The sequence below is a fragment of the Xiphias gladius genome, chromosome 8 (assembly GCF_016859285.1).
Source record: "Xiphias gladius isolate SHS-SW01 ecotype Sanya breed wild chromosome 8, ASM1685928v1, whole genome shotgun sequence".
Taxonomy (NCBI): Eukaryota; Metazoa; Chordata; class Actinopteri; order Istiophoriformes; family Xiphiidae; genus Xiphias; species Xiphias gladius.
The window spans coordinates 1,435,643-1,450,303 of NC_053407.1; the positions used below are offsets into that span (position 1 = coordinate 1,435,643).

General features: G+C 39.3%; 1 protein-coding gene across 1 annotated transcript in view; it reads right to left on the reverse strand.

The window, feature by feature from the left end:
• carmil2 (capping protein regulator and myosin 1 linker 2) overlaps positions 1–14,661 on the reverse strand; it is a 63,295-nt gene that overhangs the window by 22,202 nt on the left and 26,432 nt on the right. The window contains exons 28-32 of the mRNA XM_040132137.1: positions 13,338–13,425; positions 12,167–12,256; positions 11,995–12,061; positions 11,544–11,553; positions 9,568–9,754 (exon numbers count right to left, since the gene is read on the reverse strand). Coding sequence (XP_039988071.1) covers positions 9,568–9,754; positions 11,544–11,553; positions 11,995–12,061; positions 12,167–12,256; positions 13,338–13,425 — 442 coding nt within the window. The remainder of the gene's footprint in view (positions 1–9,567; positions 9,755–11,543; positions 11,554–11,994; positions 12,062–12,166; positions 12,257–13,337; positions 13,426–14,661) is intronic.

Sequence of the window (14,661 nt, forward strand, 5' to 3'; positions counted from 1 at the left end):
TGTTACTTTTTTTTCTTAAACTTATTTTCTGTCTCCACATATCAATGTATCACACATCGCCTCCATTCACATATCAAAAGCTGATCATCATTTTGTGGTCCACATGTGTGTAATAAGTGGATTCACTCTTTCCTAGTTAGTGAGATGACTGGCACTGCATGGAGTCCACAAGAGAGGTGTATGCTAGAGTTTATCCACTTAGGTTCACTCTTAAAGAGTAATTTAAATGTTCATTTGTCAGTCTTGATCTAAATTTAGATTTTGTTCAATTCAAATCAGAAAAAGCTGCTTCACAAAGGTATGTAAAGCCAAATAAAGCGGATACCTTTAGGGCTGATTGATTGTTCTTACAGTTTTCTGGGTGCAGCAGGCTCCAGATATCTTGTGAACGTTGCTGAGACTTTAGCTGGACATGAATTTGGAGATTATAAATCTCCAGCTCCAGCTCCACAGTACTGACACTGAAAAGTTCAGCCATCTGCTCTGAAATCTCACCTATGTCTACCTCCATGAAGGAGTTGGCAATGAATGCCACACAGGGGTCAAGTTTATCTTAATCATTGAACCTGTCGTCAAACTCCTGCCCAAGCTTGGAAAGGAGGTCACAATACTTATGTACATCCAAAACATCAGCGGCCCCTGCATGGCTTTCCAACATCCAACATCCAGGTGATTCAGTTTCTCTGTCACATCTGTCAGGAACGCGAGATCAAGCAGCGGCCCAGCGTCAGAGAATAGGGTAGTGTTTTTCTCCCTTGATTTCCTTCCGCAAGGAAATAAAGCGCTGTAGTTTCTTGCCCCTGCTCGGCCAAATGAGTTCTGTGTGGAGGAGGAGATCATCGTACTCAGCAGACAATTCCTGAAGAAACAGTTGATAGCTTCTTTGATGTTTGGCCTTTGAACGAATTGAGTTGATAATCTTAACAACAGGTGTCACAACATGACCAAATCTCATAACCTTTGCGCAAATAGCCTGCTGATGAATGATGAAGTGATAGTACAGACATTTAGGGAAGTCTGGGTCTGCCTTGCAATTTGCAATAAATCCTGTGTGGCGTCTTGACACAGCTGGGGTTCCGTCTGTTGTTATAGACACCAGCTTTTCAATGGACACATTTTTTTCCCACAAAGTAGTTCTGCAAAACCTAGTAGATATCAACTCCTCTGGTTGTGGTTTTCAGATGAAGCAATGCAAGAACTCTTTTGTGGAAAGGTCAAACATATTCCGAATGAACACAGCCAACTGGGCAGTATCACTTGAGTCCACCAACTCATCACTTTGGATTGAAAACCATTTGCACATTGTCACGATTGCCCCATTGCATTTGCAAAAAATGCAGAGACTCTCTTTGCAATTCTGTTAGCACCAAGCTGTACATCAGCAATAGTAACAATACAGTAGTTTCTTACTTTTATGGTCACTGAACAACGTTTCACATTTCTTTCCCCATCCCGCCATCAGTGAATGGCTTCTTGTCCTTTGTTAGGATGTGCGCCACTGTAAACTATGCCTCTGTTGCAGCGTTGACCTTCTTTGTCGATTTAGTGAAAATAGGTTGCTGTCTTTTTAGTGTCCGTTCATAGTCTACTCCCTGCAGTAAAGTACCTTGCAAAGTTGCCGTGTAACGTTGCATCTTTTACCACCTGAACGGCTGGTACTGCAGATGAGGCACACACTCTTGTCCTTCAGAAGTGATTGGATCTTTATTATAAGTGCAGCCAGATGCTGGAATGCCATGAACAATGTGATCAGGCTACAGTAATGCTCCTCATGCTCCAAAACCTTTCTTGTTCTTCCATCCATCCATTTGACAGTCTATGCACCGATTTTCTCTACCTGCTCATTCCCATTGAAAGAATACCGTGAAATTTAGGCAATCCTGTGTGTGTGTATGTGTCTCTGTCATAGGCTACTTTTAGGGAAAAATTTCAGACTAAAGACCAAATGTGGACAAAAGCAGGGTCCCAATTGGGGAAAAAGCTAATTTGTGTGTGTGTGTGTGTGTGTGTGTGTGTGTGTGTGTGTGTGTGTGTGTGTGTGTGTGTGTGTGAGTGTGTGCCCGTGCGCACACCCCCATTTACTAACATTAGGGGTATTTAATTTAGTGCAATGTTTTGATTTGACAAAAATGAAACCTTTAACACTATATTTAGAATTTATTCTAACGGAACTCATCACCCCATACATTTCAGCTTCAGTGGAAATGTGGATTAAAAGCATTAAGTTTTGAAATGGACCTGTTCAAGCTGCTGTGGACTAAGCAATACGTAGCCCCAGTTCAGGACAGTTGTGATGTGTAAGCATTATTCTAACTGGGTCAAGCCCAGTCTGCAGAACTCATTTTTATTTGCTTACTTGAACTGCAGTTGTGGGGATACAAGCCTTCTGCTAACCCTTTATATGTAAAAACTGTCATTTTTTAGTCTGCAGTCTGTTTCTACATGTAGCAGCACGCTGTAAAGGGTCGCTTTAATATCACGAAGGCATTCTTCCACTTCGCAGCAATGAAAAACACTCAGTAGGTTTTTATTTAAATGTTCTGACTGAGATAAAGTGGGTACCTTGGCACAAGCAACTCTTTTTATAATCAAATAATCATTTTAGTTTGGGAAAAATGCCAAATATTTGCTTGTTTCTGCTTCTCTGCCAAAAAATAATAATATCTCTTTTTCAGAAGATGATTTAGCTGCTTGACCTGTTCTTGCATCTTGGTTCACAGTAAAGTTATGTCTCTGCCAGTAAGTTAGATAATGGTAATGTTACTGGGTCTTGGAAGGAAATCAGTCCATAATCCCACTGAAAATTAGACAAGAAACAGCAACAAAACTACTTAGACAAACCTATGGCAGTGGATGTAACGTTAACGCTACTTTTGTGTTTATAGGCTGTTGGTAGAGATGTTAGCTGCTAATGTTTTAGCCGCTCATCTCAAGTTAAGCAGTATTCTGGTCGACAGGTGAGTGAACCCGTTCCTGAATGATCTTGCTGCTTTGCTTTGATATTACATATTTGCAGTAACACAAGTGGAATGTGTCACCACAGAGCAGAATGAGTCAACCTGTGTCAACCTTTATAGTAGAAACAGGTTAACGGTGCCTTTTGCGCTGTCCTCACCCCAGACAAGAACAACACTTGTAACCATGGTATCTGCACACATCAATGGGGTGCCAGGAATTCTTCCAACATAACAATGGAAAATGCACAAAGAGACTAATATCTAACAGATGAAAAATAGACTCATACAGTATGTCTAGTTTTGTAACAATAACTACTACTAAAATCTAACAAAAACAAATTTATATTTTCATTAAAAGACTAAAACTAGATCAAAATCAGATGCCAAAATTAATGCTTGGAATAACATATGAAAGCTCCAAAGTTATTACAACGGGACAGTTTCCTATTCAGGAATACAGTATTTGTCTACATCTTTCAGCTCTTTCATCTCTTACTATCATCCAATGAAAATAACGTGTCCCTCTTTCATTCTCTGCCACCTCCTTTACAGCCACCTGTCTCTACGTGCTATATGCCAACATGGCACTTTGTCACACAATTGTTGGCATAGAGACTCTCTCTCTCTCTCTCTCTCTCTCTCAAACACACACACACACACACACACACACACACACACACACACACACACAAACACATGCACTAACATAAACTTGTTACCAAGGGGCAACAAAGCTGTCTCCAAACACCAATCTGCACAACCTCACATCCATGTTGTGGATGTGGATAGTCATACAAAAATAGGCTGATAAATGAAGCAACATCTACACAGTAGCCCAAGTATATAGTAACTCAGAACTTGGTCTTTTCAATTTAATCTGTGTCCATCAAACTTTGACATTCTGTCAGATGATTTTACAGTTTTTAGTGCTGACAGCAACACATATTGATGCAGTTATGTTGGCTTCTATGGCTCTGCATTACACTGCTCTCTGCTTACCCAGCAAGCATCCAGAATGAACAGCAGGGGAGCAAACACTAACTCTTCCCATGGCTTCACAGACAGATGAGCCAGAGCAGCAGCACAACGCACACACCACTGGCCTTACTGGGCAAACTAGAGCAGGTGGAAGTAACGTTTTACCAGGAAGCAGATGGGCTGGAGAAGTTGGTGAAGCAGGAAACTGTGTAAGAGGAGGTCATTACAATAGATTATTTTGTTAACAAAATTGATTGATTGCAACCTACTGACCCCTGCATCTTATTTTTCATGATCTACTTGCTCCAAATACTGTAAGTCCAGATGCAGTGATATTGAGTTTAATGATGGCAACATCAGCAGCATTTCCTGTCACCCACTCTTCATCCTCAGACCCTCTCTGTTCCTCTGTTCTCTTTTGTGTTGTTTACGTAATTTTTGGACACCTGCTTTTACCACACCTTTCTGCTAAATGCCCTCACAGAGTTTCCCGCCTCTGTGAATCACCTGACTGCCCTTGTGATCAAGGACCTCCCTCATGGCTGCTGCTCATTTGCTTATAGTTCCTTAGTAGACAGTGCTGTGGGAAGGTTTCCTCGTGCATTTGCCAGACCTTCCAATGATGCCATGTGGTCTAGCCATCTGTTACTTTACCCACCTCTTTCCTTGTTCTGAATACTGTTAGCCTGCCCGCCCATTCTTCTGAAATACTAATGAAAAAAAAACGTTGTTATTGTCATTACAATCACTTGACCCCCTAGTTTTGTAACTGATGTGCATAGCGATTACTGATTAGGTTAGTTAATGATTTCCATATCTTGCTTGAACGAATATCATTCTATTGTCATAAAGTATTAAAATTGGATAAAATTCCTAAATTCATTTTTTTAGGGTGACAGACGACTGGAGTCCCTCCAAGCATTCATGGATAGAATGCAGGGAGACAACCGTGGCTGATTTCAAGTCCATCACAGTGATACTGGAGACAGTTTTTTTATTTAGTTAATTTATACATTCATTATATACGTTCATTTTTTATTTGTTTCCAATTCAACTAACCATGACAGGAAACCCAGAAGAACATGGGTAGAAAGGAAAAATCTAGGGATATTAATTGCAGTCAGAAATAGTGCTGACAATATTGGATGCACTTGGATTATTCTTTAAGATTGGCTACTACATTAAAAAAAACAGCAATGACTCGATTCAGCCTGTTTTTTGTAAAACTAAAAAAAACGTATGACTTCACTGTTGTTCTTAAAAAGGTCTTGAAATTGTGTCATTCTGGATCAGTGTTCTTAATGGCACTATAAATGTTTTATGTAGAACCATTTAAGCATGATTCTATAGAGAACCTTTGTAAAACGGTTGCTTTCAGCAGCACAAAAGGTTCTACTATGGTACAAGTCTTAAGAAATCTACAGAAATTCCTTTTTGCTAACAGCATCAGTTCATGAGGCTGGGTTGCCTTATTTACAATATTTTCTTTCTGTTCTATGTGTACAGTATGTCAAAACCACTACCCTAGCATATACACATTTGTAGCCTTAGTCTTTGGGTGTAGGACCTGTGTTTTTGGTGTGTAAATTGTATGTGTCCTGCTCATCAGGGGACAGGACATTTCATCCCCTTCAAGTCTACCGAAAATTATGATGATGGAAAGCGCATTTTTGCATTCCCCTTGAATTTGGTAATAGTGCCCATTGATCAGCTTTCTTTGGATGCAGCTCCTTCTCTGGCTCTTATTAGAGTCACTGGAGTTCATAGAGTTAATAGATAACAATGATCCCATTTCTAGATGTCACAGTCTACTTCCCCATTCCTGCCCCTGTCTCCAGCCCCTGCTCACTTCTCCCAGGCCATGTTCTTCCCTTCATCTCCCCAGACCTGCCTCTCTCCAGCTGTCCATCAGATGTCCTTGGACTTTCCCTCCTTCTCTCGTAACCTGACTGTCCCACCCATCCACACACACCTGTTCCCACTTCTCATTCCCACCTGCACCTCATTCCCTAATCAGCTTAGCTCTACATCTACCAGTTCTTAGTTCCTTGTCAGATTGTCTGCCTGTGTTCCTGTTTGTTTCCTTTGTGCCTGCTACCTGTGCTCAACTGTGCTGAAAATACAGTCCCTATTTTTGTCAGACACTTAATTAGCACCATAGTTACACCTATTTAGCACCAAGGTACACCGATCAGCCACGATATTAAAACCAGTTGCTGGTTTTAATGTTGTGGCTGAATGGTGTGTATGTAAATGTGTATATATATATATATATATATATATATATATATTTTTTTTTTTTTTTTTTTTAAATCTCCATCGGGAGGGGGGTGAGACTCCCAGGCCTCGAGTTTGAGGGTTCTGCGCATTATCTTAGCTGTTCCTAGGAGTGCGATCTTCTGGACAGAGACCTCAGATGTTGTACCCGGAATCTGCTGGAGCCATTCTCCCAGTTTGTCGGTTACAGCCCCCAGTGCTCCAGTTACCACTGGCACCACTGTTGCCTTTACTCCCCACACCTTTTTTAGCTCCTCTTTCAGCCCTTGGTATTTTTTTCAATCTTCTCGTGTTCCTTCTTCTTGATGTTGCTGTCGCTTGGGATCGCTACGTCTATCACTACTGCCTTCTATATATATATATATATATATATATATATATATATATATATATATGCTAGCTGGCCATACTAAATTTGCATACAATAATGCATCAACAATCACTTATGACTGCAATTTAATTTATGCTTGTTGCTGGAACAAAGCACAAGTCATATAATCATTAGACCATAGTGAGCCATATAGATACGACACAGACATTACATAAAGTGCAAGGGTGCAGGCTGGCTCGCTCTGGACCAATAAACATCTCTCACGCATAATGCATGCATATGCACGCTTAAACACACACACACACACACACACACACACACACACGCACACACACACACACTTACCACTTCTGAATTGAAAAGAGCCCACATTAGAGAACAACTAAATGTCGTCATTGTTTTCTGATGATGCAATGATTGTCAACACAAGAGGAAAATGGATCTGCAATGTCAATTATTACTTCATAAACTTTTATTTATATCACTATTAGAGAGTAGGCGAATATAGCCTACCTATAATTATATTTAAAATTGACAGGGCTATAAATATATTCGTCCTGCAATGTATAAATAAAGCATAATGAGGAAAATCAAGTCTCATTTGAAGGACTGGGGTAACATTTCTGTCTGATGCACTAACACTAAAATCATCTAGCAGCTACCAACTGACAAATTAGTGGAGAATGATCAGACATGTTTAAGTTGAACAGAAGTGCAATACGCCTACTCAATAAACTGGAGTGTAAAAGACACATGAAGTGTTCATTGTTACTTAGTCATTGCTTTGCACTTGAGGTCACCATTACTTACCTGACTTATGTCCCCCCTTTGTAAATGGTTAATTAACAAACATTCAGTATTAAGTATTTACTATTTTAGATTCATCACATTGTAAATCCTGATTCATCATTAAGTCACTTCTGTCACTTCATGCTAGATGATTTTGGTTACAGATTATCTTTCTCTACCGTGCTATACTCTGATGCTTTCATCAAATCATGTTCCACCCACCATTTTGTCAGTGAATAAAAAATACCATTGGGTATACTCTCATAGAAATATGCGGGGGGGATTTTTCAGAGAGGCTGAGAAAATTTGTGTGAACTAATCGCATAAAGTTATAGTGACTTGATCATTTGTTAATGTGAGCAACAGGAATTCAAAACAGATCCCCCAGTAATTCATGCATTGAGTTAAATCATCATGAGTCATAGCATTACTTAAGTATATGATTTGTACCACCATTATAAAGTGTTACCACATCATCTAATGCTAAAGCTCAAATTCATAACTATTTAGAATTGCGCATGATAATGTTAATTGGTTTGGGCTGTCATTATTTGTTCACTGAATTCACTAATGTTGTCAAGCTAGTTAGCTAACTACCTAAGACCTAGCCTGTAAACCTCTGGAAGCAGGTATCCTCATTGACGTCATTGTTTTACTTGCCGGCTCTACTACTGCTGCTGGAGGGTTTTTGGTTGTCTGAACCTCTGTGCTTGCAGCTTTGAAATATCTTTTCAGCTCGGGGAATTTTCTTAATAGCTGTGACTCCCACTACACTCTCTCTCTTTGATGTTTGCGTTTTGGAACTCCACTTTCACATTTCTTTCCAGGAATTTCTTCAAATGTGAAGTAAATCTCCACTCAAGCCAGGAATTGAAAAACAGCAACTCATGAATTGGAAAAAAAAGACATGCACATCTTATGTGTGATTGACATTGAGTGACATTTAGCCTCCCAATGTGGCTGAAGCCACAGTGGCTTATTTTTCGCAGGAGTACGTACCACATGAAGTCAAGCATGATTTTTTTTTTCTTCTTTTATTTTTTTCCCCAGAGCCTTGTGGGCCCTTTACGTCATTGGGCCTTGGGGTTTGAGCCCAGGTAAGTCTGTGTATTAAAACGCCGCTGGTTGTTGGGTAATAAATTGCTTAATGCATGAATAAAATCTAGCCACAAAGGACCCACATTTGTTCGTCACTGATCAGAACCCAGAGTGTACATCATCCAGCGTAGTAATGCCTCATATAAAAAAAAAAAAACGGGTATTTGATTGTTTGTGAAAAATAACATCACCTTACACTAACACCTAGAGAACAGCAAATGTGAATCTTTCAAAAGGAGAAATCACAAGAAAGACATATTTTACACACACAAAGTCACCATAGATGAGGAGAAACCTTTTTCCATGTGCACGGTGACAGCATAGAGAAAGAGACCCCCATTAATGTGAAAACATGAATAATTGAGTTAGCGAAAACATTCCCAGGAGGATGAGAGAGAGAGAGAGAAAGCAGCACTGGGAACAACCCAGGGAACACCACTCCCAAAATGCATGTGCCTATTCTCTCACACACACAAACACACACACTGAGCACGACTACATCATGGAGCAAGCGAATGCAAATAAAAAGATGGCTACCATTATTACTACAGCATCACAGAAATGATAAGCAAGAGAGCAATGGATAGATAGATAGATAGATAGATAGATAGATAGATAGATAGATAGATGTGATGTGGGTATTTTGTGCATTAACGTAAAAATCCCAGTCATATGCGCAGTGTACCCTCTATTCCTTTCATTCCTCCCCTCTACTCCTCTCTTTACTTTCCCTTTTTTCCTATTGTGTTTTCATTTTCTCCATTTCCATCATTTTCTCCTTGGGGATCCCTCTGTAGTCCTGCAATTACCTTCCCACTTTTTCTACCCTTCCCTCTATACTTCATTCGTCTCTCCTTTCCTCCTATCTCTCATCTTTCCCTCCCTGCATTTTGCCTCCTACCTTTTACTGTAGGTATATTTTACTCAGCATATATACCTGTATAAAGCACATTTTATATGTACATACATACATGATGTGTATGTTTAAATGCAAATGCTGTGTAACTTCTGCATGACTATATATGTATATACATGTATGTGGATACAATTGCACTGTAATTTCTGCATGCTCTCTCAAATTGTGTGTATGTGTTTGGTCTTTGGTAAATATTTATGAATATGTGTGTGTGTTCTTACCTGAGGCCTGAAGGAGGGGGGCTGTGTATGTGTGCGTCGCGGCCTTGGTCGGGAGGCGGTGTAGTGCCTTAAAGTCTGTCCCTTGGTTGGTAGAGACTCCATGGGGGAAGAGGGGGATCCAGAGCTGGGGAGGGCGCCTGGGCTGGGGCCGCAGCCGGGGAAGGGAGCCTCTTGTCTGGAGTGGGCTCTGTTATGGGGGAATGCAGGCAGTATGTATGCATGGTTTTTGCTGGAATGTACTGTATATACAAAGAATGATATAATAATGATAATGTGTATGTGTGTGTGTGTGTGTGTGTGTGTGTGTGTGTGTGTGTGTGTGTGTGTGTGTGTGTGTATACACACAACCACACGCGCGTGCACACATACACACATTATTCAGCCACAACATTAAAACTGTGAAGTCTTTTTAACATTGTGGCTGATGGCTGGCTGTGGTGTATAGGGCATGCAGAGCTGTATAGGGAAGACATGGGGAGAGTGGAGAGACAAGAAACTACTCAAAAGGAGAAGATGGGGGTGTCAAGAAGGTAAGATTGTGGGGGAGGAGAGACTAAGCAAGGAAAGAGGGGGAACAAAGGGGGGCAGAGCAGAGTATACAAGAGAGAAATGATCAATTAAGCATAGATATGCAGAAAGGAAACAGGGAGGATGCAGAGCAGCAGACGGATGTTGCAGTGACACTGTACTGTACACAGGGACACAGTTATCAACCTATAACACAGAGCTAACCCGGTCATACACACAACACAAGGTAGAATATGGTGAGGTTAAACCATTATTGTTATTAATATTTCAGTTTCACAATCTCTTCCTGTTCAAAATATTTCAGAGGCCTTTGAAATGCAAATTAATTAATACATTTTTAGAAATAAAATACTCAATTTTAGATATTTTGTAAAGATACTTAATAAAATATTGACCTAATCTGTCAAACACAATTACAGGAATTACAAAATTATGATGAACAAATTATTTTTTTATGTATCATTTTGTTTTATTATTAAATCTTTTAATGCTATTGCCCTATCAAACAAAAGGAGCGAGGGTTTCCTCCTATTCCCTAATAATTGCTTCCTCCATCTTCTCCCCATCTCATCTCTCCCATGGTCAAAGTCACTGGTGTGAAAATAAACAGGCCATGCTCCAATTAGCCAAACAGCGCTCTGTGTCTGCCACAGATTGGTTCAGCATGGCACAGCACCCATGAAGACTACAATGGGAAAAGACGAAATAGCATGATGGTCAGTTGAAATTTTTGCCTCTGCTCATACTCATTCTAATGCCATACTGGATTTCTGAAGTAGCAGAACAGAATTGAATACAGTACGTTGTTCACTATGAAATACAATCACATTAATGAAGTAAATACTGATTATTATTCCATAGGTAGTGGATTCTAACTGATGATCTTTCACACGATAACATACCACTTATTAAATTATTTCATTATTTATCAAATGTGTTGGGTGTTTTAAATAGAAACCGATGGAAAAGATTTTAAGTGAAAGGGGGCAATTTTGTTCAGTCTCAATGAGTTCCTACTCCTAGGTGGTAGAACACATTTTGATTTTATGACTCCACTGACTTTTCTTTTAGAGCCACAATCTGAAGACGCTTAACATTTTGAGCCCCTTTACTAGTAAAGCAAAATGAGAAGCAATTTTGTCAGTATGTCGCTGTATGGAGGTGTCATGGAGAAAAAACAAACAGACCTAATTCATTCTCTGAAATGACTCATTTTCCCCTTGAATTTCTTAATTTATGCTATTGAATTAATGTGAAAAGTGTTAATCGTAGTGATAAACCCCACAGAGAATTATCACCAAACTTTGTGGTTCCCTCCAGCTCTACAGAGCATTTTAATGTATTTCAGTTCATTCTTTTGCTCTTACGACACGCAGCTTTCCTGTTATTCTCATCTCTCTCATCAGCCTCTTTCCAGCTGTTTTCAGGGAAAGCTCTGATAAACCCACTTTCCATTACCTGCTCAACAGCAAACAGCAGACAGACAGTCACACACTAAAAGGAGAGTGAATATTGGACGTTCATTCATTAGGTGGATGCAAACATGACTCCAAATGAACGCTAACGTCGCTCTGTGTCTGCTGGATGTGTAAATAAGCAAGTCTTTGCTAACATTTGCCATATCAACACACATTTATGGTACCCATTCTTTTGTCTGGTGACGTGTACAGTAATCGAAATTAAATTTATGAACCAAATCATTTTTAGTCCTGTTCAATCACCGTGTATATTTTTATTATGTCGTCATTGTTATTAAAGTTTACCATTTAATGTATATTGCAAGTTGAGCAACCACCCACACACGCACATAAAACGACTTGAACTGAATTCAGATTCAGAGAGAGGGAGAGACGCAGAGAGATATTATTGGATCACACAGTAATAGTGACTGTGTCTTACTCTTAATTGAAGGGGCGGGCCTCAGGCTCTTGGAGTGGAAACTATTTCTCCAAAATGCTGGACTGTACTGGTGAATGACAGAGTAAAAGACAGAGGTTGAACAGTAATGGACAATCCAACACATAAAGGAATGCAGAATGAATAGAGGAATAAAGGGGGCTGTGTCCCTTACATCATCAGTTGGGAAGTCACTGTCAACCAGACGGAGGTCTGGGATGCTGGTTTTCAGAGCACTGCATGAATTTTCTTTTATAAGGCAATCCTAAACAATAAACAGAGAAAAACATCACTAGTTATGAGTAGAGCATAATTAACATATTTACACACAGTGTATGAACAAAAATAATATCTAATAATGTTTTCTAATAATATACAAGATAATATCAATAATAATGTTGTGGAACTGTAGTGGTATTTTTAAGGGAAGTTTAACAGTGGGAATATGCTTGTGCACCATCCTATACAGAGTGACACTAAGAAGAAGAGTTGGATTTATTGGAAGTTGTGCTACTGATGGAGCTAGTAGTTGCCCCCCGTTTCCGGTGTTTGTGCTAAGCTAGGCTAAACACGTCCCGGACTCATCTCTGGACTAGACACCCAGAGATGAAACTGATTAACTTGATTTTTCCATCTGCATGTGCATAAAAGAACAAACAAAGACATTTCCCAAAATGTTGAAGTGTTCCGTCCCGCTGCAATCCTGTCTCATAGAAATTATATTTTGATACGACCAAACTGCAACAGCAAATGCATTTTGTAGGATATGTAATCACTGGGTGGATTATGTTCAACACAGGCAACACACTTTTTGAATGATTGAAGTGCTACATTTAAAAACGCCTTGGGAGTCGGCAGGTGTACAAATCCCCATGACTGTCACACCAGAGTTCACATTTTTTTTGTGTATTAAACCAGACCAGGATCTTTCCCGAACCTGAACCAAGTGCTGTGAGAGTCTGAGTCTGGAGCCACCAGGTGTGGATGTTGTCCTGCGAGATCAGATATTCTGGTGGAAGACAAACATGTTGCCTGTGAACATTTTTACTGATACATTAACTATCAACGTATTTGCAACTTGCCAGTTCTGTAAAATTAACGACACATCCTCATTATGTAATCAGAAAAAGAAATCTGGCCACAATTATGTTTCCTACAAAGCATATTTGCTGTTGCACTTTAGTTATATAGAAACGTAATTTCTAGGAGACGGCGTTGCCCACTGGAACTGTTGCAAATGAGGTCATTAGAAGTTATAGATAAATTCATGTGTCATTTAACACTGTATGGAGTTCAGTAATCAGAACATTTTACAACACATACACACACACAATACACACGTTTACCATTTTGCCCTGTGCCATTGTCAGATCCTGTAGTACTTGTTCTATGATGCTTTCAGCCAAAGAGACACTCAATGTTTGTCTTAGGTCACTGGATGGATGGATGAAAAGAGGGAAAAAGAGGAAATTAAGTTTGATTGCAGTAGTTAAAAGATTAAAGACAAAAGTTAGAATGAATCAATCGGTTATTTACAGTAATAAAACGATAATATTGGATAATCAATAACCAAATAGTTATGTTTCAGTACGGCATGTACAGTATTTATCTGGATTTGAACACATTTATTGTAGTGCAAACATAAATTAAAGCAGTCCAGTATGTAAGACCCACATTTATCCGTCTGTCTATCACATCCATGATGTGTTTAGCCTTGCTCAGCCTAATTGCATTTGGTTAGATAGCAAACTAGTCAATGAAATTTCCAAGAATCAACTCAGTGTATGGGGACAGGCTTTAGAGATGCAATGACTGTTCCAGGCCTTGTTGGCTAAGAAATAGCTCAAAGGCTAAATGCTGTTAAACCAACACTGCAAAAACTCTATCTACGTAAGTGAGGTAATCTTATATCTAGATTTAAAATCTAGTCTGACTTGTTTTGAACATGGATTGGATTGTAGTAGTGACTATGTAAGACTTATTTCCCTTGCCTTGTCTTAATTCACAATTTTATCTTATCTTATATGTTTTGCTAGAAACAAGGGATGTGTACGTTACAGGACTTGCAGTTTGCTTTGACACATTTTATGCTCTAAAGTTTAAGGACAAAAAACATCTTATTTCTTGTTTTGATCTTTTGGCTGCAAGAAGTTATATTCTCAAATTTACCTTGGGACAAAATATCTCATTTCAAGAATTAGACTTTTGTTCACGTGAGTTTGTTTTTTTAACCCGTTACATTTCATTCCACTGACAACAATAGCGCTTCAGATGTTTTATGTCCCATTAAATGCAATACAAATCTATAGTCTCAGAATAATCATGAGACCTAACATTCCTCTCTGATGATGAAAATAACACAATCAGGACAGCACATATCATACATCTACAGCAATGATTACTAACTTCGACTAACTTTGCAGTAACTTGTTGGTCAAAAGTGTCAGTTTCACATTGTCCAATATTAATTAACAATATCAAGAGTCTGCAGGCATGCTAGCGGACCTGTGAGGCTGTGGATACAGTGCTTTGAGCTAAATGCTGGTGTCAGCATTTTAACATGCTTAACAAGCTAACATTTGTGAATTAGCACTAAGTACAGTGAATGTTGATGGGAATGTCATTTATTCTGCAGATATTTTGCCATAAACCAAAGAATTGGACATTTTG